General features: G+C 47.1%; 1 protein-coding gene across 2 annotated transcripts; it reads left to right on the top strand.

Moving 5' to 3' along the window:
• LOC144892244 (uncharacterized) lies at nt 1-3,010 on the top strand. 2 transcript variants are annotated; one of them, XM_078777874.1, is made up of 3 exons: nt 1-1,196; nt 1,456-1,521; nt 1,679-3,010. In XM_078777874.1, exon 3 carries the CDS (start codon nt 2,110-2,112, stop codon nt 2,941-2,943), a length of 834 nt encoding a protein of 277 aa, XP_078634000.1. In that variant the 5' UTR covers nt 1-1,196; nt 1,456-1,521; nt 1,679-2,109; the 3' UTR covers nt 2,944-3,010. The 2 variants fall into 2 exon arrangements, with proteins under 2 accessions (XP_078634000.1, XP_078633999.1); XM_078777873.1 differs by having other exon boundaries at nt 1-1,909; nt 2,008-3,010.
• The last annotated feature ends 20,304 nt before the right edge of the window (nt 3,011-23,314 follow it).

The raw sequence follows: 23,314 nt of genomic DNA on the forward strand, positions 1-23,314 counted from the left end.
GTGAACCCTCGTTGAGGGTAGTCCCATGTGAAAAGGAGGCGGGTGTCTGAGCTCCACCCATTGGTTGGACATTTAGAATGACTCCGCCTTCAATTTCAATATTACATCTGCCATGTTTGTGCTTGCTGCTATGCGAAGTCAAAGACATCTTCGGACCTATCGTATTCCCAATCACCATGCTCTCCATATAAGTTCTCCCTTCAGTCCTCCATACAAGTTCTTCCAAGCTGGCCTCCAAAGCCAGTCGCCGACTGGGCATCCTCCATCGTGCAAAGTCCTTCCTTGGCACACCTGAGCTCCTCACCCCACATACAAGGCTTTCATCCGCAGCTCAATGGAATACTGTCCTTCCCTCTGGGCCGGTGCTCCTGCCTCACACCTAGCTCGGTTTCACGCTGTTGAAACCAAAGCTTTCAGAATCATTGGAATCTCCCGCCATGAAGCTAACTCCGAGGGCCTTCCACTCACTCACCGCAGGCAGGTTGGTGGTCTTTCCGTCTTCTACAGACTCCTCTCCAGCCTTGCTCCCCCAGCTCTCTCTGTGCTCTGTCCCCCAAATATTCCTACAGGACGCACAAGATCTGCCAGCAACCCTCTTATGGTTAAACTGCCAAAATCAAGATTCTCTGCTCACCTTCACTCTTTCATTCCTCTTTTCTCCTGCCTCTGGAACAAACTTCCCCACTCCCTTCAATCCCACTCCTCCCTCCAGGTCTTTAAAACAGCTGTTCACCACCATGTCTTATCTTCCCCCATCCAAAACCTTGATCTTTTCTACCCCCACGAACAGGGCCGCTGTGAGGGGGGGAAAAGTTCGGATGATTCCAAGGGCCCTGCACTGACAGGGGCCCTAAAAATTATTAGAACATGAGGTAAAAATTCTCAATATTAAATTATTAACCTATCATCTTTAATAGAATAATAGACCAATAAAACTAACGGGTCTTTTTCTTTTCTTGTTTTTGCCAAAAAGTAAACATCCGGAGAGCCTCTGTATTGCCAAATCCCCCCTTCTATTTACATGAAATGGTTTGGTCCTGCCCCCAAACCAGACGCGAACGGCTTGCTAGCAGACAGTGAATTGAGCGTGAGAAGTGCCGGTTCAGGAGCGTCATGTCTCAGCTAAAAAACAAATCTGGGTGTCAAAAAAGAAAAGAAAGGACAACAGTATGTGACCCAATTTTTCACAAAGGAAGGTGGGTATAGTCCGTGAGTGGTGGAAATTAACCTGTTTGCTTAGCTAGTCCATATGCTAGCTAAAGTTACAATTTGCTCCCCTAGCTAGCAATGTCGGCTAAGAGAGGCGCAAAATGCAGAGCTAGTTAATATCTTCACAGAAAATTCTGAGTGTTTGCTCCTCTTTTAGCTAACATTTAATCAATGCAGGCAAACTTTTAGCAAGCTATTCATACTAAATCAGTTGTCACTGCCCCTGCCTGGTGTGAGGCCCAACAGATGCAGCTACAGGCTCAGCAGCCCTGTCTCCCCATAATGAACCAGCCCTACTCCCAACTGAAGAAGGTGAGCAGCATTGTGTTCAATGTGTTGACATTATTGTCAACAGTTAATTTAAGTCAACAAAATGGTAGGAACTGAAATTTTGGTTATGATGTTATTACAAATTGTATTATATTATAGAATAGGCTATATTATCATATGCGTCATGTACACTCGACAGAGCCAGGGCCCTCTTCAAGTGATACAGTTTTGTCAGGGAGGAGTGTGGAAGTGGAAGAAGAGGTGATGGAGAGTGCTGGCAGTACCTGTAGTGAAATCGTATTCGTACTGAACCTGGGGTGATGCTCGCTGCTCGTTGACACCGCTAGGGGCGTGACTATAAGACCCGCTGCTGCGGACGGTGCTCCGAGACTTCTCCTGTGACACGTTACATCTGGTAGACTCGCTAACGGTACGCCAGCATAGAATATTCAGCTTGCTTGCATTGAATGTTATGAATGGTCCCATGTGATGCCACATCGTATACTTATTGCATTTCCTGCATTACAGGATGATGTCATGATCTAAATGGAATTAAACCACAAGTTGGACTAAAGTTGTGTGGACCTGATTGGTTTTCCACAACACTTAATTCCATTTATATCTACCGACATGGCTGGCAACAAGACGCTGGCGGTTGCCGTATTCTGCGCCGACCCGCAAGCCCCGGATGGTGGCTTGCAACTGAAGCACTGGCTCAGAACATTGGAGAATCATTTCGAGGAGCCTGAGACCGCGCCGACGGCTGCCGCGAAGCTAGCAACGCTTCATTCAAAAATCGACTACATGGTGTACAATTCCATCGCTCAATTCGCGACGTATGACCTCTCGATCGCGGAGCTCAAACGGCTGTACATAAAGGGAAAAAGCCCGGTGTATGCACGATATTTGCTGCTAACGCGACGTCAGCAACCCAACGAGGCGATGGACCACTACGCCCAGGAGCTCCGGCAGCTCTTGCTGGACAGCATCAAGGAGCCACGGACTCCCGCGCAGTCTCAGGATGATCTTCTTTTAGATGCCTTTATTGCAGGGGTCTCCTCCCAGGAACTAAGGCTCAAGCTCCTAGAGAAGACCGACCTGACCTTCGCTACGGCACTCGAGCAAGGGAAAGTATACACCGAAGCGCGGATGCAATCGAACACCTATGATCGCACGCGCCTCTTGGCGGGCACTACACTACACGCCCGGCCGGAGAGTGCTACCGCCGAGGACGCGGACCTGCTCGCGGAACTCCGGGATGCTCCGGAGGAAGACCCAGTCCTGACGGCTGCCGCGTACGGCCAGACCCAAGGCCTTACGCGGGGCCGCATGCTTTTTCTGTGGGGGGCCACGCCATGCCCGGCCCGTGTGTCCGGCACGAGACGCTATATGCCATTTGTGCTCGCAAAAGGGACATTACGCGAAAGTGTGCAGGAAAACGGCACGCGGCTCGCGGATCATTGAATTGCGCGGTCGCGGTCGCGCGGTCGCGGCGACCTTGAATGGGCTCATTGCGGAGCCTGCGAGCCGAGCCCGAAACCCGGCGCCTTACCCGTCTTCGAAGGGGAGGGCCCCTCTCTGCGGGCCCCTGGGCACTCAGACGTCCTTGGGTGGCATCACCGGACAGCCACCACAGTCTCATCGTCAATCGGGCACGAAGTACGTGTCCTTGACCAAACTCCGGGCCACGCAAGGGGCTTTGAAGCCTCGCCAAGCCCCAGTGGAATGTTCTCCTCGTGTCGTCCACGAGTTAACGGTGGCCCTCACCCCGGAAAAGGTGATTTCAAATACTACGGAGGCCTTTTCCTGCCAAAAGTGTCAAAAGGCGTTTTCAAATACTACAGAGGCCTTTTCCCGTCAGAATTGTCAGATTTTGAATCGCGAAACACCAGAATGCTTGGGAAAGCCCTCTGATGGCATTAATGGATTCCCCATGGACAACGCATACTCCGGCCACAACCGCAAAACTGCTGCTGGCATAGGATCCACCCGCGAGGCTTGTCCGACCCATTCGGGGGGGTTCAGTCCCACTCCCAGCAGCCTCGTCTGGCCTGGCTCAAGCCCTTATTCCCCTCATGGTCGAAGGCCATTGTGTTCGGGCCTTGGTGGATACAGGGTCTACGGATAGTTTTATCGACCAGCGACTTGTGCTCAGGCATGGATGGCGGATCTGGAGGTCTACGAGACGGATCTTCATGGCTTCCCAGGGGCTTCGACTCAGCACGAAGGGGGAATGCCGATTGAAACTCGTGCTAAAGGGACGGGTTTTTCCTGATGTACACCTTTTGGTTTTACCCGCTTTATGTGCTGATATTCTGTTAGGACACGATTTTCTTAAGCTGCATGGACGTCTGGTAATGGAGTTTGGTGGGCCTGACACGCTTGTTGTGGGGGCGGACGACGCGCTTGCGGTGTGCGCCCTAGCGAAAATGGACATCCAGCCGCTTTCGCTGTTCCCCAATCTAACCTCCGACTGTACCCCTGTCGCGGTGAAATCACGGCGCTACTCTCGCGCAGACATGCAATTCATTGCGGACGAAACGGCTCAGCTCTTGAACGACGGCATCATAGAACCTAGCAGGTCGCCATGGCGCGCCCAGGTCTTGGTGGTGCGCAGCGAGGCCCACCGCAGACGCATGGTAATCGACTATTCCCAAACGATTAACCGCTTTACACAGCTGGATGCCTACCCCCTTCCGGGGATGGACGCGCTGGTGCAAAACGTGTCCCAGTATTCGGTCTATAGCACTCTCGATCTCCGTAGTGCGTACCACCAGATCCCTATCTCTAGGGCGGATCGTATCTATACCGCTTTTGAGTCGGGGCAGCGGTTGTACCAATTTACGTGATTGCCTTTTGGGGTAACGAACGGGGTCGCTTGTTTCCAGAGGGCCTTGGATGACCTCATTGCGCGGGAGCACTTAACCGATGTTTTCGTCTACCTCGATAATCTTACGGTTTGTGGATATGACCAAGGGCACCATGATGCTAATCTGAAGCGCTTCCTTGAGGTCGCGCAGAGGTATCACTTAACTATGAACGAGGATAAGTGCCAATACTCCCTACGCACGATAGATCTTCTGGGGTACACCGTGACCCATGGCTCTGTCGCTCCGGATAAGGAGCGTCTGCGACCTTTGCTCGACATGGCCCCTCCCTGTGATCGGGCGTCCCTGAAGCGCGCCCTCGGGCTATTCGCCCATTACTCCAAATGGGTGCAAAATTTCAACGCGAAACTTCGCCCCCTCGTGGCCTGCGACACCTTCCCACTGAGTCCGGCCGCATTGGCGGCCTTTGAAGGCCTTAAGGCCGACATCGCCCGAGCCGCCGTGGCGACAATCGACGAGAGCGGATCTTTCGTCCTCGAAAGTGACGCCTCGGATCAGGCCATCGCGGCGACCCTCTCCCAAGGGGGGCGTCCCGTGGCTTTCTTTTCACGGACTCTTACCACCGCTGAGCGGAGACACTCGTCCGTCGAAAAGGAAGCGTATGCGATCGTCGAGTCTATTCGGCGATGGCGCCCGTACTTACTCGGGCGGTGCTTCCAAATCATCACGGACCAGCAAAGCGTTGCGTTCATGTATGACACCTTACACGCCCAGCGCATTAAGAATGAGAAAATCACTCGCTGGCGTATCGAACTCGCCGACTTCTGTTACACCATCAAATATCGCCCGGGGAAGGATAACCGGGCCGCCGATGCCTTATCACGACCGGCTACATGCGCGGGTATCACCTCTTTGGAGGGCCTACGTGTGCTGCATGCCACTGCGGGCCATCCCGGCGTAACGCGTTTCGCTCATTTTGTGCGGCGTGGCAATCTCCCATACTCGATTGACGATATCCGCCGTATCTGTCGCGACTGCGCTATCTGCGCGGAAATCAAACCGCGTTTCTATAACCCTCCCATGGGGACTCTGGTTAAGGCTACGCGACCGTGGGAACGCTTGGCGATGGATTTCAAGGGCCCATTGCCGGTGTCGAGCGGCTCTCGCTATCTGCTCACTATCGTCGATGAGTACTCGCGATTCCCCTTTGCTTATACGTGCGCGGACATGACTGCTGCCACAGTGATGCGATGCTTACAGAACTTGTTCTCAATGTTCGGGTACCCGGCCTATGTCCATACCGACCGGGGTGCGGTCTTCTTGTCTCAGGAGGTGCGCGGCTATCTGCTCCAAAATAACATTGCTTCTAGTTACACCACGCCGTACAGACCCCAGGCTAATGGGCAGATCGAACGCTTCAACGGGATTATCTGGAGGGCCGTCATGCTCAACCTCCGGACCCTCGGCCGGGGCCTCGATAAATGGGTTGGTCGCTACCTGCGGCGTTGAACTCGATCAGGGCTCTCCTGTGTACGGCAACCAACCAAACTCCCCAAGAGCGACCTTTCCACCACCCCAGGAGCACGGGGTGTATACGGTCTTTGCCCAGTTGGCTCGCTGGGCCCGGGCCGGCCTACCTTAAACGGGCGGTTCGCGCGAGCAAGTACGACCCCCTAGTGGACAAAGTGCAGATTCTCCAGGCTAATCCTGAGCATGCTCGTGTGATGACGACTGATGGCCGTGAGACTACTGTCTCCGTCCGTCACCTTGCCCCTTGCGGGGTCGCCGACCTGAGTAGGGAATCGGACGGACCGACCGAACCCATCTATGAGACTATGGCCTCTCCCGACGCTCTCATCGCCGAAAGTCTACCGACTCTCCCCTCGCCGGGTCTACCTGGGCCCGACGACTTGGAGTTACCCCCTTCGTCACCCGACCCTGATGGCGCCTCTGACGCCGGGGACACAGGGATACGTGATGCCGTACCCGGGGAATTTCGGACGCGTGCTGGCAGAGAAATTCGCTGCCCGGCCCGATACGGTTGGGTCGACTGATGTTCCGCACCCTGTTCGTGCTGACGCTCGCTCGCTTCTAGCCGCACCGCCGTATAATTCTGACGGGGGGGAGAATGTAGTGAAATCGTATTCGTACTGAACCCGGGGTGATGCTCGCTGCTCGTTGACACCGCTAGGGGCGTGACTATAAGACCCGCTGCTGCGGACGGTGCTCCGAAACTTCTCCTGTGACACGTTACATCTGGTAGACTCGCTAACGGTACGCCAGCATAGAATATTCAGCTTGCTTGCATTGAATGTTACTAGGGCATGCCCGTACTATATATATGCCCGTACTATATATCTATCGAAAATTATATCCCCCCCCTCTATTTACATGAAATGGTTTGGTCCATTCGCAACGCCAAAGCGAACGGCGAACGGCTTGCGAGTACAGTGACAATCCCCCCCCTCTATTTACATGAATGGTTTGGTCCATTCGCAACGACCACAGAACCCCCCCCTCTATTTACATGAAATGGTTCGGTCCAAAGCGAACGGCTTCCGGAGTTTGGTAAAGAAATCGCCATCGCGTACACAAACGCGCAGGAAAGCGAATGAATCGCAAATTCGTTTTTATTAGTTTTAAAACATCGTTTAACGCCAACATAGCGCCAACATAGTTTGCAAACGTGAAATAAATGAATACGCTCTCAAATGTGCCATCCGAGGCAGAGTGTGTCCGCCACGTTCGGCACACGCGCTAGTTCGCTGCTCTCTGATTGGTTGAATCGTTTTTTGGACATCGCTCGGTAAGTAATTGTCCGATTAATATGAAACCTTGAAAAGGCACATCCTCGGGTCCCCAGCAATATACCTGGCAAGTTAAAAGTATATCGGACCCGTGGTTGTCGAGAAACAGCGGTCACAGACAAACAAACACACAGACAGACACACACACACACAGAGATTGCTGGAATTATAGATAGATGAATGGTCCCATGTGATGCCACATCGTATACTTATTGCATTTCCTGCATTACAGGATGATGTCATGATCTAAATGGAATTAAACCACAAGTTGGACTAAAGTTGTGTGGACCTGATTGGTTTTCCACAACAGTACCAATGCAGATGATGAGGATGGAGCAAATGAGAGAAGGTGCACAGAAAGAGAGGAGGAGAATCTTCTATCAGATGATCCAGGTTTGTGGCCAGCAAAAATAACTGCTATGGACCGGGAGACTATTGTTCGGAAATTGGCCACAAGAGATGAAGACCAAGGAATGCCACAGGATTCAGAGGGAAAGCCATTCCCAGAATCCTCGCAGTATACTAAGGCAGCCAATGGAAGAGAAAAGGTGAAGAGAGACTGGGTAATTCATAGCAAAAGTACTAATGCACTGTATTGCATCCCATGTGTGCTTTTCTCCCATGAACAAAAAAGACCTTCCCTTAGTGCACTGAACAGTCAACATGGATATAAAATGTCCGATGTGAAGTGGCGTCGTATGTATGATAAATTCCCAAGCCATGAGAGCAATAAGGCGCACAGAGACTGCTACTTGAAGTGGAAGAATTTGCAACAATCTGTAATGGCAGTTAGTGGCATTGACTGTCAGTTGCAGAAGCAGATACAAGCAAAAACAGCGAAAAATAGAGCTCTCTTGCAGAGAATCCTAGATGTAACACTGCACTTGGCATCAAGGAATTTACCTTTCAGGGGTAAAACCAAAGACCTAGATGACATCCACAATGGTAATTTCCTACGCACACTAGAGCTCTTGTCTCATTACGATCCACTGCTGAATGAGCACTTACAAAAAATCAGGCACAAAAAAAAAGGAACCAGGCTGACACATTATCTGAGCTCTGACATTCAAAATGAGTTCATTGAATTATGTGGCAAAAGAGTTTTGAAAAGAATTCTAAAGGAAATGGAAGATACAAACAACAACAACAACAACAACATGCATTTTAAGGCCATTTTCCCTGCTAGAGCGGGGGTTACCCTTGCGGTCCCCATGACAATCTTCTCCATTTTGCCCTATTTTCTGCATCTCCCCTTGTTTAACCCCCTTGCCCGCATTTCTTCTTCCACCATCTTTAGCCAAGTCTTTCTCGGTCTTCCCCCGTCCTCTACTTCCTTCTACATTCATTTACATCACTCTTCTCAACCAGTCACTTTCATCCTTCCTCAACACATGACCAAACCATCTCAACCTGTTCCTCTTCACAGCATCAATCACAGGCTCTATTCCCATCATCTTTCGCAATTCATCATTTGTCTTCCTCTCTCTCAACGATACTCCACACATCCACCGAACCATTCGCATTTCCACCCTTTCCAGCCTTCGTTGCTGCTCTACATTCATGACCCATGTCTCGCTCCCATAAATCATAACGCTTCTCACACATGCAGCATACACCTTTCCCTTCAGCTTCAACGACACTCTCCTCCTCATCAGCACGCCACTCAGTTCCCGAAACTTCTTCCATGCACATCTCACTCTAGCAACCGTTGCCGAGTCTGATCCACCTTCTCCATTCAGCATGTCTCCGAGGCAGCAAAATGTTTTCACACCTTCCAGCTTCACGCCGTCTCCAAGATCCAACTCAACATTTCCTCCATCTGCAGCTCCCTCTGTGCACACCTTACATTTGAATGTAGCTGCCACACTGGTTAATGACCCTCTCAGACCACTACATTTTTGGTGAACCCACTCAGCGCACATTGTACATTGAATGGAGTTCACTCCGACACCCTTCCTGCACACAGCACATGGCCACTTCCCAGTTCTTTCCACCTCACCACATGCTTTACTAAACATGACAATAATAAACAATACAACAATAAACTAACAACAATATAACAATAATAACAACAATAAACTAAACATGCTAAAGGAAAGGGAGGATGCTATTTATTATTCAGTCATCTGTGATGCTACACCAGATATTTCCCATACTGAACAGAATGTTGTGCTTATAAGATATGTGAATTATAACAAAGAAACATATGACTGAGAGATCACTGAACAGTTTCTTGAATTCAAGGACTTTAACAAAAAGACAGGAAGTGAGATAGCAGAGATGATTGAAAATATGTTTCATGACCAAGGGATAGACATCGGAGATTGCAGAGGGCAGGGATATGATAATGGGGCAAACATGTCGGGGAAAGTCGAGGGAGTCCAAGCCCAAATATTAGAGAAAAATCATCTGGCTACATTTTCACCTTGTGCCTCCCACACCTTAAATCTTGTAGGTGTGCATGCTGCAGAGTCAAGCCCAGATGTATCAGCATTTTTTGGCTGCCTCAATCGCCTTTACGCACTTATCAGTGCCAGCCCGGAGCGATGGGCCATCTACAAAGAGAAAACAGGTTGCTCTTTGCATCGCCTCTCTGATACACGCTGGAGTGCAAGGATTGAAGCTGTTAAACCTGTAGCAAAACACCTACCTTGTGTCGTCAAGGCCCTTGATAGCATACTCATGACATGCAGTCTCACCAGTGAGGCCAGATCTTAAGCTAGTGGTTTGAAGAACTACTTCATGTCATTCAACGCTATTGTCCTCCTCACTGAACCACCTTTAGAGGCCATTTTTCCCTGCAGAGCAGGGGTTGGCCTTTTTTTCGGGCACCTTGGTCCCCTTTTTGAAGCAATGTTTTATGGCCGGATGCCCTTCCTGCCGCCAACCCTGTTAGTCGCCTCTTGCGACACACAGGGAATTACCAGTGAAGTGGTACTCAATTTGCCGACCTCGGAAGGATGACAGGCTGAGTCAACCCCCTGGTGTTAATTCCACGACCAATATTGTCCTCCTCACTGTCTGGCTGAAAGTACTACAATGCATTGAGGACAGGAATGTGATTCTCCAGTCAGGAAAAATCTCACTTGACACAGAGGCAGCCAATATCAGAGCCTTAAAGGAAGAGATGCTGGCTCTTAGAGACAGATGGGAGTCTCTCCTGTCTGAGGCAACACTGATTGCTACACAAATGGATGTTGAACCTCAATTTAGCAAGGAACGCAGCCGCCAGAGGAAAAGGAAGAGATTCCATGATGAGACCTCTGAAGAGGAGACAGCTCAGGACAGTGCAGCAACGGTGTTTCGGAACACAGTGTTTTTTTACAGCTATGGACAACATCATAAGTGACTTGGACACTAGGTTCCACACCACTGCAAAAATTGTACAAAGAATTTTCTGCTGTTCTGAAAGTTGCGCAGATTAGTGAGGATAAAGTCCCTTCTGTGTGCCAACCACTGATCATTAAGTATTCCAGAGATCTTACACCTGAGTTTCAAAATGAAATAAGACACCTGAACACAGTATATGCTGCCACTTTCCCCCCTAACTTGTCCCCTGTTGATCTCCTGAACGCAATTTGTAAGATGTAGCTGCAAAGCATTTTTGGAGAAGTGTGCACTGCTTTACGTATATTTTGCACACTGCCTGTGACTGTTGCTGGTGGCGAGAGATCTTTCAGTAAGCTAAAACTGATTTTAAAAAAAAACTATTTGAGGTCCACTATGTCCCAGGACAGGCTTTGCAGTCTTGCCATGCTGTCCATTGAAAGTCAGTTGGCTGGAAAGCTGGACTTCAAAGACTTTATCAGTGACTTTGCCAGCAACAAGGCTCGGCGCTGGGCTCTTGGTGTGTGAGGCTGAGCAAGGACCAGTGATAACTAAATGGCATGGCTATGGATATTGGATCACTACACTTGGTATGTATACTTGTATGTATACTCTGCTGCTGATTTTATTATTTTGTTTGTTATATCATTCTATAGATGATAATGTTAATTTATTTTAATTGAAGAGGTTAATGTATGTTGTAATTCTTACCATTAAAATTACATTTAGACTGTAAAAGATGGCCTTTAGCACCTTTCTTGTGTGGGTGTCAGTCTTGCATCAAATAATGAATTCCATACTGTATGCAGAAATACAAGCATTGTTTCAACCTCCTGGCAAAAATGTTGGGGAAAAAATGTGCGTGCGTGCTTCAGAGGGGGCCCATTGTGATATCTTTTCATGGGGCCCAAAATCCCTGGCGGCGCCCCTGTATATATATATATATATTGTTAAGGTTTTGAGAATTGTACATATAACATCATTAAAGGTTAAAGGTTTGCCCCCCATAGTTAGTCCACAAGCAACACGTAGGCCCATTAGAATTAGTTATGTCATAGTATGTGTAAGAGTTGGCCATTTCCCTAGTGACATCTGCGTTGTGTAAAGAAATAATAAGCTAAGGTACTTTTCATTTTGCGGCCAGCCTCCAATTTCCATCATGGGCATACTCGACCCCGCGCCCCATTTGGCATCCCTCAAGTTTGTTACGCTTTGGCCGCCAGCAGCGTTCGCTGCCCTTAGTTTCGCTCGAAACTAGTCGGGTAACCACGAGGTAGGCCTGAAAAGGGGGAGGAGCGCGAGGGTCGAGGTGTGGCCGCATCAAGCAGCACGTCAGAAGGTGGTGACGGTAAGGGCAACAACCAACCAGAGCTCGGTGGGCATGGCTTGATAGGGCATGGCAAGAAACGTCTGGTGAGTTCCAGAGGGTTCCAAGGGCGTGGCAATAAAACCCTTGGCGTGAGCTCCCCCACCTCGGATGAGAAAGGGATGCGTGGTGTTGAAGTTGAGAGAGGAGAAGGGAGAGGCGCTTACAAAGGACTTGATGAGGACGGGAGCCAAGCGCTGGTATCAAGAGGACTGGTTGGAAAAGGACACGGAGTTGAGAAGGGAGAAGTGCATTGCTCGCGTGTATTGAACCAGTACGAACTATTCGCTTATTATACGCAGCTGAGCCCCGAGTGTAGACGCAAAAGCCTGCCCTACCGATTCGCTCCATAATAATCCCGTGCGCACCAACGACACGTGGAGAGCTCCTGGCCGCTGCCGTCGGTTCATCTGCTTCGCGGTGCGAGTTGGGGACAGCTGTACTTCCACTGTGTATATATATATATATATATATATATATATATATATATATATATATATACACACACACAGACTTGGCATTTAATATGGAATTTTTTTTTTTTCTTGACTTGGGTTTATTTTCTGAACTCAGTATATCAATCTGGTGAGTTTTTCTTTACCCTTCGGTGATGTCTTTGTTGAAATAACAATGTCACTGAATGTCTTTCGCAGCAAGAAGTCAATAACAGGATTATATCACAGGTGGCGTGACAAAATGTAAGGACAGGTACATTTGACGAATGGCTTCACAATCGGGTATACAAGGGTTGTTGCGTTCTGTATTAGTGGAAAACAACTGCTGCACGTCTACAAAAGTTATTGCCGCTTCCTCTGGAGATGGTCCGTCAACTTGACAATGCTGTTTGTCATGGAGTGGTGGCTTTACGAAATTCTGGCATGAAACAGCGTGCTATTGCTCGGCAGTATGGCATCACTCAAGGTCAGGTGTCAAAGATCCTGAAACGAAATGCTCAGAGGGGTGTCCCTACTCCAATACTAGTAGGGACACCCCTCATCACACCTCCAATACATTAAGACATAAACGTCCACGCAGAACCACAAGGAGAGATGATCGCCAGCTGCACCGGTTAGTCTGCAATGGCCGTACCAAGTCAGCTAATCGGCGTAGGGCTGAGTGGCATCAACTGACAAATGTGCCTGTATCCAGAAGGCCAGTCAACCAACGACTGGTTCAAGCAGGCTATTGTGCCAGGCGTCCCCTGAGAAAGCCACGCCTGACCAGACAACACAGCCAGCGCCGATTGCAGTGGGCCAGAGAGCACCGTCAATGGCAGCCAGGACACTGGAATCACGTGACCTTCAGTGACGAGTCTAGATTTCTGGTCTATCGTCAAGATGGCCGCGTCCGAGTGCGCAGACAAGTGCATGAAGCCCACAACGAAGATTGTATAGTGCCAAGAGTCCAAGCTGGAGGTGGTGGGGTGACCGTTTGGGCTGCTTTTCATGCAGGGGGCAAAACTGACCTGATTGTTCTGAATGGAAACCTGAACCAGTTCAAGTACAGGGTCATTCTGGAAGAAACATTGCTTCCATTTGCTCGTGCAGCCTTTCGAGGAAACTTTGTCTTCCAAGATGACAATGCACGGCCTCATCGTGCTCGCATGATCCAACACTTTCTTGCTGACCGTGGTGTGGAGCATATGGAGTGGCCTGCCATGTCCCCGGATATGAATCCGATAGAGAACTTGTGGGCAGAATTAACGCGTCAAATCGACAACTTGGACCAGCAGCCGACCTCTGTGCGTGAATTGCAGCAGACTATTGTCACTGCATGGCAAGCGATTCCTGTCCAAACCTTGGCAAATCTCGTGAACAGCATGCCTCAACGTGTACGTGCTCTCCTGAATGCTTGTGGGGGTTACACGAAGTACTGAACTGTAATTTTACTGTCCGTAGTCCCAGTCGTAATTTAACTTTTGTTTTTGTTAAAAAAAATTTGGGCTAATGTGCGAAATAAAGAGATACTTCTGGAAAACGCACAGAAGTTTAACACAGTACTGTCCGTGAATTGAGTTCGATATCAGTTGACATCACTTTCAAGGATCAATTTATTTGTTTCGAAATGTCACGTGGTTTTTGTTTCTTTTAAAGGTCACATTAACAAAATCTAGAATAATTTCAACATAATTCCAATGAACTTTTGGTTCTAAGTCATCTTGAAAAGTAAGTTCACCCCCACAAAAAAAAAATTCCATATTAAATGCCAAGTCTGTATATATATGTACTGTATATAAACAAAAAACATGTTCCCATCCGTCCATGAAGCCTCGGTAATTGTTCAATTAATTACGTACTATTTAAACGTCAGTTGCACCCTGATTACACGTACATCTATTAATTACGTACTATTTGTATGCACCTTTTAAACCTCTTGACCCTTTAGACTGTGAAGACCCCTTAGACCTTAGAAGACCCTTTAGACGCTGTTAGACATTTACATCCTTTTAGACCTCTCAATTCCTTTAGACCCCTTGAGACCCTATATACCCCTAAGAGCCTCTAAAACCTTAAACACTGAAAGACTCCCAAGAGCCCAAAGATCCTCAAGACCCCCTAAGATGCCCAAGACCCTTAAGACCCCCAATATCATGAAGACCCCCCCCCCCCCCCCCCCCCCAAGATCATTAAGACTTAGGATTACAAGATTGTACACATTCACAGATTGTCTTTTCAGTGATCAATGGTTGGAGGAATGGATGGATGAGTGGAAGGAGGGATGTATGAGGGGAAGGAGGGATGGATCTCTCGAAGGAATCATTTTGTTGCCTGCTGAATCTGCAATATGACGTGGATCAACCTAAGATGAGGAGCAATGTGCTGAATCCCCTTCAACAATTGTCCGTGGCACTTTGATTCTATGCAAATGCTCTAGATCTAGAAAATCATAAATATCGAAAAATCTGGAAAAATCGATATCAAAATCTTTAGATCTTCTAGCTCTTAAACGAGCCTCGATCTTGTATACAAAAAAGAATGCATCATTTCAATTGTTGGAGATATGGCCGGTGTTTCACAGGTAACATGTTGCAAAGTGATTGAGTGTGTCACTCCAGCCATTTGTGCTGAGAAAATACACTTTATACATTAATTGTGGATCCTCCAGATGAAAGGAAAGCTGTAACAGAAGGATTTTATGTGCTCCATTCGTTCATTGCTCAAATGAAAAATTGTCCCTTCTTTTCCTTCCCGACATGTTGCATCGTTGGAACGCACAAACGAACTCGTTGGTATTCATCAAATACTTACCCAGCGCAGTCCTCTTGTTGCGAGCCTTTAGGCTTTTCTTCTGGTTTAAAAAAAAGGTTTTCTTTTCCCAATATGGCTGCCAGATCACGTGACTGATGACGTCATACATTTACGTTCTGCAATATAATTGTTACGTAGATCACGCTCAATAAATTTCAAACTGATTGCACTAAGCATTTTACTTGTGCAATTATGACGTCATAATGAAGGCTCAAATGGCTGTGCTATTTCGAAGGACACCTAACGAAGAAGGACATCATCGTTAACACTTATTCTCTATGCGGAGTTCTTTTAGTCCGTGGGCTAAGTAGGGTTTACATGCACCCCCCCCCCCCCCCCCCCCCCACAACTTAACTTCCCGGGTATGTCCATGTACCCCCCACCCTAGGGGTTAGGAAAAACCATGTTAACAGAAAAAAAACTCATTCCCTCATAGTTTGACCTCTGGTGACCTCATTAGTGACCTCATTTGCATATAACACATATCATTGTAAAGAGTGTCCCAGGACAAACATTTTGAGGGGTCATATGCAACCATAGGATGACTAGGTAAAAAGTTATGGCCATTTGAATTTCGCCTACCCCTAATTTTCGGAAATCACTGACACAGGGGGGGTAACATCAAAATATGCGTGGGAGGTACCTTGGGAATGAGTTTTTTTTCTGTTAACATGGTTTTTCCTAACCCCTGGGGTGGGGGGTACATGGACATACCCGGGAAGTTAAGTTGTGAGGGGGGTGCATGTAAACCCTACTCAGCCCACGGACTATTTACAATGAGCCATGTAGTCAGGTTCACTATGTTAACAAATATAATTTCGTTCAAAATTTTGGGATTAGCAAACCTGTACATTTTTGGAATCTTCAGAGCATGGAGAATCTGAAAAGCAATGTTGGCATTTGCACAGGCACCTGCATGGCTGCCATTTTGGATTTTGAAAATGGCCGCCATAAAATACATATTTTGCGCGATCTCGGCTTCCAGTCAACCGAGAGACTTAATTAAATATGCTAATCCTATGTTTTCTGGGTCAAGGAATCCAATAAAGGCCTCAAAATAGTGCTCAGGATTATAGAAAAGCAACAAACAAAGGTAATTGAAAACCATTGTCTTTATATTTGTGATATAACTGTATTACATAATACATGATATTGCAAGTCCTTTGAAGTTATAGGTTGTTATAGGAAGTTATAGGTAGTATCAGATTGAACTATAAGTCCTATACACAGGATCTACGAGGTCTATACCGTTCAGGAATATGCTTTTACAGATCTTCATCACTGTCCTGAGTGTCATTTTCGCAAAGGTGTCTACGCAAATGTAAACATTAATTTTTGGATTCCTCATGCTCTGAATATTCCAAAAATGTATAGTTTTGCTAATCTACCAAAATTTTGAACGAAAAAACATAGTGAACCTGACTAATGTTTCAAATTTTTTTCCATGAAGTGGTTTCAGACATGGAGAGGTCCCGGTTTTCGGTTTTTCCAAGATGGTGCCCAAACCACATGACCTATGATGTCATAATAATCACAATTTCTACACGAGTAGATGCATACTATGGTGAAAATCTGACCAACAGTTGATGAGAAAATGAATTTAAACAAGATGGCAGCCCCTACCATGTGTCCTATGATGTCATAAATATCACTAAAACCTTCTACATGAGTAGACCCATATTATGGTGAAACTTTTATGTCAATTCCGGGAAGGACGTCATAGGTCCCGGGTCCCGTCGGCTAGTAAAAGACAAGGGGACTAATCCCCCCTTGGTAAGGGGAAAGGCCGGCGCTGAGATCCGCAACAATCCACATCATCCACATCCACGTTGGTGAGACTTGGGATCCACATCCACGTTGGTGAGACTCAGAGATCCCCCACATCCTTCACAAATGGTTCCTGAGAAAAGAAATTTTAAAAATGCAGACACATACATATGCGACAAATCACTTAACCTCACTTTTCGCTTCATGAATGAATGATTATCATTCATTCGTGAAGTGAAAAGTGAGGTTAAGCGATTATAATCGGCAGTTTATCTCCATTAGTAAATTGCTATCTTGACGTGCATTTGGCTGTGTGCGTACAACAATGTTTTTGTCACCGCTTAAGGGTTAAGCGTGAGTTAGCAAGACGCTCTCTAAACGCCTTTTGTAAATTCGGTCCTTTCGGTTCGACCCAGGAGAGGTTGTTGTTGTTGTATAGCCCTGGACAGTTCTCTTGAACAAACTAGTGGCACGGAGACAGCCGATCGATCTCGCAGGAGCGACCCAGAGATCCCCCACATCCACGTTGGTGAGACTCAGAGATTCCCCACATCCTTCACAAAGTCAGGGCCACAACAGAGTTTGTGTTAGAGAGAGAGAGAAACAGAGAAATAAAGATGGAAAGGGAAAAGACAACACAAGATGGAAAGGGCCGGTCAATGGGGACTGATTGGCACTCTGACTGTGATCTCGCTGCCCTGACAAATCCGGGCAGCAGGGAAGAATGGGCAAGATTTGCCCCCTGACTTGCATTAGGGGGATACAACCACCACAAAGAGGTGTCCCCGATAGTTGTTCCCAGTAGAGGCTGTGGCTGATGATGAGGCCAAGAATTTCGCTAGACTGAATGTCTCAATAGTTGACTCCTCATGTAGCTTATGTATCCATCCCATATCCAACACTGTCTATCAGGGCCCTGGGTCGTGGAACAACAAGTGTCTTCGGTGACCCGCAGGGCCTTTAAGCAACCGGTGCTCCCCTGGCCCAATTGGCCTCTCCACAAATGGAGTTCTCAAAAAGGGTCCATGTGGCCTCTCAAACAGGTGAGTCTCTGGCTCATGTGGCCCTATATGAATGCAAATGGCTCCTTTGGTCCAACAAGTAAATGCTATTTGGCCCATGTAGCCATGAAACAAAGGTATTCAGCCTTAATGGCCCAAGAGCAAAAACACAGCAGGTAAACAGCATGGCCAGCAGACAGACTGGCTCAGCAGGTGGCATATGGCAAAAAATAAATTGTCAAAACTGGCTGGCTACCTTCTACAAATACCAACACTCAGAGCCACATCCCAGTCCATCAAATAACTCTTGCACCCTCAAAATTAAACTTTAGTTCCACCAGCACCAACACCGGAATGGCAACCCTTTCTGAAACACCTGAACTCCCTCTATCTACCTAACTCTAACCTGAGTGGGAATTCTCTCCACAGGGTGTGTGCTTCCTCCTCTTCATACACATCCTCTTCGCACCATTCACTCAATCTTATGTTCACTAATACATTTTGGCTTCTGCACCTCATCACATTCACTTCATCAACTTGGTCCTCCTTTCATTCCTAATCCCGTCGGGACAGCAAGAATAAGAACGAGGAAAGGGTCTAATCTATCGTCCACCAATTAAAGAAAATAATTCAAATGTCCTCCGTACGCACACACATCTCTTCACCTCACACATACTCGCTTCGACCCGGTTGCCTCACCTCATTGCCCGGCCATATTGCGGCTCCTCGACTCACTGCCAGCCACCATTCTCCCATCACATACCTGGAGGTGCCTGGAGGAGCTCAAATGGAGCGCCTTTGCGTGCAGTCACCCGCACCATCAGGGGTTTTGAGGGAGAATAAGCGGAGTGGAGGAGGGAGTGTGAGGAAGTGATTCCCAGGACCATCGGACCAGACCAAAGGGCAGAAACTCAGGTGTGACTGGGTCACCACAACCCCAGGTACTTCGTACTTCTTCTCAACCCACACTTTCTCTCATTTCTTTAGGTGTCTGGATCCATCAGTATAAAGATGCCAAGTCATTGTTTTAAGGTATCCGAGGACGGGATTGTTCACTTAAGGGACAGGTGGGAATGTTATACCTGTTGAAAATACTTGCCTGTAAATACTTGCATGCCTGCCATTGCCAATACAAGGTTGAAAATGTCTTGGCTTGTCCTGTCGTGCTTTGATCACGACACAACATGCCTGCGAGCCATTGACCCAGAGTTGATCAGCCTCTGATAGATGATAGGGTGCAGCTTGAAATGTTTGTTCGCTCAGCCAAATAACATCCGTTGTGGAGCCGCCGGTACGGTTCCTTATCTGCTTCAGTCCTCTCACAGGTACGGTAAACTGACCCTGGGCGCAAATATCCAATCAGGTTTGAGTGCTGTAGATGGCGTCTGTGGTCTTTTTCTAGATATCTTGCATTCTCAGAGTTATTTGAGAGCAGCGAGGTCAATCACAATATGTTCAAATATGTACAAACATACAGTCATGGCCAAAAATATTGGCACCCTGGCACCTTTTTCAAATAACTCACAATTTTCTCTAAAAAGAAGCTGAAATTGACAAAAGTATTTGGCCTCCACAATTCTTTATTTCACTGTTAATATTACAGAACCTTTGTTTTTGATTCAGAACTTAATATATCCTTTTAAATCAGAAAATAAAGAGAAATGGCTTTGACAAAATTATTGACACCCTCGATTTCATATTGGTAGCACAGACGTTGGCCAAAATAACTTCAGTCAAGCGCTTCCTATAACCATGAATAAGCTTCCTACACCTCTCGACTGGCAGTTCTTTCTTTTTGTCCCCCGTCGCACAGCGGAGCGAAAGGGGGACTATGGCTTTCCCCTCCGTCCGTGTGTCCGTCCGTCCATCCGTCCGTGCGTGCGGGCGTGCGTGGTTGCGTGCGTGCATGCGTGCATAAGCGAAGGACCGCATTCGAATTTGGTGTGCGGGTGCAACCCACGTCAAAATCCAAGATGGCCGCCGCCATGTCTGTCTGATGCCATGTATGTCTGAAACTTGTGAGATGAATATCTTGAAAAATAAGTGAAGTACCAACTTCTAATCTGGTGTGTGGGTGTATCTCGGCATAAGGAAGAACGCTATTGAAAATTGGGTCGCCACGTCAAAATCCAATATGGCCGCCGCCATGGATGTCTGAACCTTGTGAGATGAATATCTTGAAAAATAAGCGAAGTACCAACTTCTAATTTGGTGTGTGGGTGTATCTCGACATAAGGAAGAACGCCATTGAAAATTGGGTCGCCACGTCAAAATCCAAGATGGCAGCCACCATATATATGTCTGAACCTTGTGAGCGAAATATCTTGAAAAATAAGCGAAGTACCAACTTCTAATCTGGTGTGTGGGTGTATCGAGGCACAAGCAAGAAGGCTGTTTAAAATTGGGTCGCCACGTCAAATTCCAAGATGGCCGCCGCCATGGATGTCTGAACCTTGTGAGATGAATATCTTGAAAAATAAGCGAAGTACCAACTTCTAATTTGGTGTGTCGGTGTATCTCGGCATAAGGAAGACCGCTATTGTAAATTGGGTCGCCACGTCAAACTCCAAGATGGCCGCCACCATATATATGTCTCAACCTTGTGAGTGAAATATCTTGGAAAATAAGCAAAGTACCAACTTCTAATCTGGTGTTTGGGTGTATCTAGGCACAAGGAAGAACGCTATTGAAAATTGGGTCGCCACGTCAAAATCCAAGATGGCCGCCGCCATGTATGTCTGAACCTTCACTGCTCACCTTCACTCTTTCATTCCTCTTTTCTCCCGCCTCTGGAACAAACTCCCACACTCACTTCAATCACACTCCTCCCTCCAGGTCTTCAAAACAGCTGTTCACCACCATCTCTTATCTTCCCCCATCCAAAACCTTGATCTTTTCTACCCCCACTAATTCACCCCAGATCCACCTTGTTTGAAATTCCAACTTCTTTCCTGGAAGTCTTGGCAGTGTCCATATGTTTTATACCTCTCCCACCCCCCCCCCCCCCCCCTTCCCATGCCTTCCCCCCAAAGCCCTCTCCCTCCCACAGTTCTCTCGATGTCTCCATGTCTCTCGGTCCCTGCTCTCAAATGTTGTGTTTGTGTCCTTCCCCCTCTCTCCCCATCTTGTCTACCGCTCCCGATGTTATTTGTTTTGTGTGTCTGTTTGTCTTTCTGTGTGATTAATGTTCGCTCTTTCACGAGCCTCGATCTTGTATACAAAAAAAAAAAAAAACCAAAAAAAAAAAAACCTTGTGAGCGGAATATCTTGAAAAATAAGCGAAGTACCAACTTCTAATCTTTTTTTATTTTTTTATTTTTATGTTGGAGGTTCCAGGCACGGACTATAGAGCCCTCATCGAGGCCAGGCCTTAAATAAAAGAGAAGAAAAGTGTATGATGAAAAGTGTATGGTGTTTGTTTGTGAGAAAGAGAGATTGAAGCTAGCCTGGAAAGTTTGAGTGAGACAGAAAGTAAGACCAGCAATCCTGACACGGAGAGTGTAAGATGGTTCCGGGCATCAGTTTAACGTTCCTAAGTCAGGACGGTAGTACTACCCTGGGCTGTTGCTGTCTACAACCTACTAGCTATTCGTTATCGACCCAGTTGCCTCAGTTTTTTGGCCCACTCTTCTTGTGCAAACTGCTCCAGTTCTCCCAGATTTGAAGGGTGCCTTCTCCCAACTGCTGTTTTCAGATCTCCCCACAGGGGTTCAATGGGATTTAGGTCTGGACTCATTGCTGGCCATTTCAGAACAGTCCAGCGTTTTGTCTTGAACCATTCCTGGGTGCTTTTTGATGTGAGTTTGGGGTCATTGTCCTGCTGCAAGACCCATGACCTTTGACGGAGACCCAGCATTCTGACACTGGGTTGAACATTGTGCTCCAAAATGCCTTGGTTAGCTCCTGATTTAATGTTGTCATGCGCACATTCAAGACACTCAGTGCCAGAGGCAGCACAGCAACCCCAAAACATCGCTGAACCCCCTCCAAGTTTGAATGTAGGGAAGGTGTTCTTTTCTTTTAAGGCTTCATTTTGTTTTCTGTAAACATAGAGATGATGTGCTTTACCAAGAAGCTCTAATTTGGTCTCATCTGTCCACAGGACATTCTCCCAGAAGGGTTTTTAGCTTGTTCAGGTGTGTTTTGACAAACTCCAGTAGGGCTTTCTCAGCAGTGGGATCCTCCTGGGTCAACTACCATAGAACCCCCTTTCATTGAGTTGGCGACAGATGGTACAAGTTGAAGCTGTCATACCTTGTGTCTGAAGGTCTTGAATCTGTTTGGCAATTGATCGAGGTGCTTTCTCCACTATTCGAAGAATCCTTCGCTGCAATCTTCGATCAAGGTTTCTCTTGCGGCCACGTCCTGGGAGGTTGGCTGCAGTGCCATTGACCTTAAACTTCCTGATAACATTGCGTACGGTGGACACAGGAACATCAAGGTCTCTGGAGATGGACTTGTAGCCTTGAGATTGTCCATACTTGGCTGAAATCTTGTGTCTGACCTCCTCAGACAATTCTCTGGTTTTCTTTCTTTTCTCCATGCTCATTTTGGTGCACACAGTGACACAAAACAGCAGAATGACTCCTTTTCTCTATTCAAACTGGTTGAATGAGTGATTTTTATATTGCAGGCACTTGCAACTCACCACAGGTGAGTTCAATTCCAGAGTAAAGGAGAATCACCTGCTTGAAATTAATTATTTCTAACAACTTCCAAAAGGTGCCAATAATATTGTCCAGGCCATTTTAGGATTTCTGAGTGGAATAAGCTACGATTTAGTTATTTTTCAGCTTTTTTTGTTTTGTTCCACTGCAAACCAAAGAAATACATATGTGGATCCCAAAATATTTTTTTATTTCAACAATTTTCTGGAAGAAATGGTGCATTATTTCAAAAAAGGGCAAGGGTGCCAATATTTTTGGCCATGACTGTGTATATATATATATATATATATATATATATATATATATATATATATATTTATATACACTACATGACCAAAAGTATGTGGACACCCGAACATCACACATCTCATTCCAAAATCATGGGCATTAATATGGAGTTGGTCCACTTTACATCACTCCAGCCGACGCTTGGCATTGCGCATGGTGTTCTTAGTCTTGAGTGCGGCTGCTCAGCCATGGAAACCCATTTTATGAAGCTCCCGATGACCAGTTCTTGTACTGATGTTGCTTCCAGAGGCAGTTTGGAGCTTGGCAGTGAGTGTTGCAACCGAGCACTGACGATTTTTACATGCTTCAGCACTCGGCGGTCCCGTTCTGTGAGCTTGTGTGGCCTACCAATTTGCGGCTGAGCTGTTGTTGCTCCTAGACGTTTCCACTTCACAATAACAGTACTTACAGTTGACCGGGGCAGCTCGAGCAGGGCAGAAATTTGACGAACTGACTTGTTGGAAAGGTGGCATCTGATGAAGGTGCCACGTTGAAAGTCACTGAGCTCTTCAGTACGGCCCATTCTACTGCCAATG

The sequence above is a fragment of the Myxine glutinosa genome, chromosome 5, assembly GCF_964187855.1.
Source record: "Myxine glutinosa chromosome 5, kmMyxGlut1.1, whole genome shotgun sequence".
In the NCBI taxonomy this organism is placed as follows: domain Eukaryota; kingdom Metazoa; phylum Chordata; class Myxini; order Myxiniformes; family Myxinidae; genus Myxine; species Myxine glutinosa.

Excerpts from the sequence above, each read along its gene's own strand:
- LOC144892244 (XM_078777873.1), top strand. The coding sequence starts at position 2,110 with ATGGCTGGCAACAAGACGCTGGCGGTTGCCGTATTCTGCGCCGACCCG.